The 2,362-nt window shown below is 53.2% G+C and overlaps 1 protein-coding gene across 2 annotated transcripts in view; it reads right to left on the bottom strand.

Annotated features, from left to right (window-relative positions):
- CCDC33 (coiled-coil domain containing 33) overlaps window positions 1–1,981 on the bottom strand; it is a 103,510-nt gene extending 101,529 nt beyond the window's left edge. For both annotated transcript variants that reach the window (XM_017874922.1, XM_017874923.1), the window contains exon 1: window positions 1,547–1,981. In XM_017874922.1, the coding sequence (XP_017730411.1) occupies window positions 1,547–1,567 (21 nt within the window). In that variant the 5' untranslated portion in view covers window positions 1,568–1,981. The remainder of the gene's footprint in view (window positions 1–1,546) is intronic.
- Window positions 1,982–2,362: the final 381 nt, after the last annotated feature.

Raw genomic sequence — 2,362 nt, 5'->3', positions numbered from 1 at the left:
TTTTTTTTTTTTTTTTTTTGAGACAGAGTTTCGCTCTTTGTAGAGACAGGGTTTCAACATGTTGGCCAGGCTGGTCTCAAACTCCTGCCTTGGCTTCCCAAAGTGCTGGGATTACAGGAGTGAGACACGGTGCCTAGCCAACATCCCTTTTTTTTTTTTTTTTTGAGACACAATCTCACTCTGTTGCCCAGGCTGGAGTGCAGTGGCACGATCTCGGCTCACTGCAACCTCCACGTCCCGGATTCAAGCGATTCTTCTGCCTCAGCCTCCTGAGTAACTGGGATTACAGCTGTGTCCCACCAAACCCAGCTAATTTTTGTATTTTTAGTAGAGACGGGGTTTCACTATGTTGATCAGGCTGGTCTCAAACTCGCCTCAGCCTCACAAAGTGCTGGGATTACAGGCATGAGCCACCACCCCCGGCCATGATGAGCATCCTATAGGCGATTCTGCCCAGCTATCGAAGTGCTTCTCAAAGCTACCAATCAAAGCAACCTTGGCTCCTCCTCAGGACTCCCACGCAAACTCCCTGGATCCCCAAATCCAGCTATGTGGGGCAGGTGGGGACCAGCTGGCAGCTTAGGGTGCCAGATCAAACTGGTGCCTGGTCCTGAGTGTGTGGCATTACAGAAAGAGGCTTAATGGGGAGGGTGGAGTCTGCAGGGGGTTGGGGGCAGCTGTGGGCAGAGAACATCGGGAACCAGAGACATCAAAATCAAGGGTAATAAAGTGGAAATCACACTAGGGCCTGAGCACCCCCAGCTATTTGGCTTATTCAAGCTGAGTGTAACTACAAAGAGGGTATCCCCCGTTTGCAAGTACCTATGTGCCTTTGGTCTCAGCTCCTTCTGCTATCCCTGTGGGTAACACCATCTAGGGCAGGGGCTCTGCCTTGCTAGTGAGAGGAAGGTAAGGGGTCCCTTGCACTGAACTGTTTATATCTCATCGCAATAAGATTCTAGTCCCTTCCTGGCAGAACCCTGCTGCTAGGCCACAGCTTTTTATTAAGCACCCACTATGTGCCAGGCACTGTTCTGAGTGCTGGGGATACAGAGATGAACAAAACACACAAAAATCCCTTCTCTCCAGAGACCCAAGCATCTGCGTTCCAGGGCAGGGGCCTAGGCCCCAGAAAATCAGGGCCAGGGCTAGGAGAACGTGGGGGCAGTGAGGGCATCAGGGCTGCCAAGGTAGCAGCCTGGGAATATCCTGGGAGATCTTGGACAGGGGTAATGAACCATCTCAGTGGGCTCTCAGACTGTGTGACCCCAGCAACAAGAGGGCAGAAACAAGCAGGTAAGGGTGGTCAGCATTGACAACACCTGCAAGTACACTGCATTCCAGTTCCCACGTGGCCCAAGGGTATAGGGCAGCTAACCTGGGAGAGCCACAGAGACCGCCTCACTCCCCATTTCACAGCTGTGAAAACTGAGACCCAGAGAAGGGAAGCTTTTGTCATGATTAAGGAACAAATGAAACTTTGAAGGAGGGTCTGTGAAGGAGGGATAGGTTTATGCAAGTGTGCTGCCCATGCCCCTGGCCTTACCTTTTTGTTTTTCAGTCCCATCCTCTTGAGGCCAGGAGTGTCTGGCCTTGTTTAACAATCTTGGGGACGAGTACCTGGTATTAGTGGGTGATTAGGCATCAGTCCTGCCCAGACAGCTGGCCTGGGCGTCTTGGAGTCCTTACTGGTTGGAGGTCAATGTGGTCTCAGGGGTGCCACACACCAGCCCTGGGGTCTGGATGTCGGGGAAGGGGGAGGGTGGCCAGGTGGGGGCAGGTCCTCGATCTCTCAGCAGTGAGATGGTCTATGGGTGGAGGGGCCTAGGGGGTTTCAGGCCATGGCCAGCTGGACAGGGTCAGCAACGAGGCAATTGACTCTTGGCACCCCCAGGACGGTGGAGAGACGGGAAAGCCCTCTCTCTGCCCAGGCCTGGAAAAGCAGTGAGCTTTTCCACCTAGCTGGGTCACCTGGGCAACATTGTGTGATGTCACAGGGCAGGGCCGAAGTCACACAGGCACCTGTCCAGGTGCAGTGAGCTAGAACGCAAAGCCCTTTTCCCTATTCCTGGAGCTGTGTTCCACCTGCCGCCTGGCACTCAGGCCTCACCCTTCCTCTTCTTGGTGCCTCACGTAGTTTCCACCGACCCTGTGGCATGGCCAGCCCCATGGTGCTCACACTGCAGCAAAAGAGGAAGCCAGACACTGCTCTCAAGAGCGTTGCAGCTTGATCGGTAAAACAGCTACTTCTGTTGAAGAATCACCAGCCATCGTGCCTCTTTGGGTACCTATAGTCTTCCATTTATTTGATAATAATAAACATAAACTTCAAGAGGATGGTTTCTTCTGGGAGGGTGGGTGG

Source organism: Rhinopithecus bieti, unplaced genomic scaffold (genome assembly GCF_001698545.2).
Source record: "Rhinopithecus bieti isolate Rb0 unplaced genomic scaffold, ASM169854v2 scaffold_9693, whole genome shotgun sequence".
In the NCBI taxonomy this organism is placed as follows: domain Eukaryota; kingdom Metazoa; phylum Chordata; class Mammalia; order Primates; family Cercopithecidae; genus Rhinopithecus; species Rhinopithecus bieti.
Note: the sequence above shows the minus strand (reverse complement) of the source record. Positions and strands in the feature narration are given on the sequence as shown.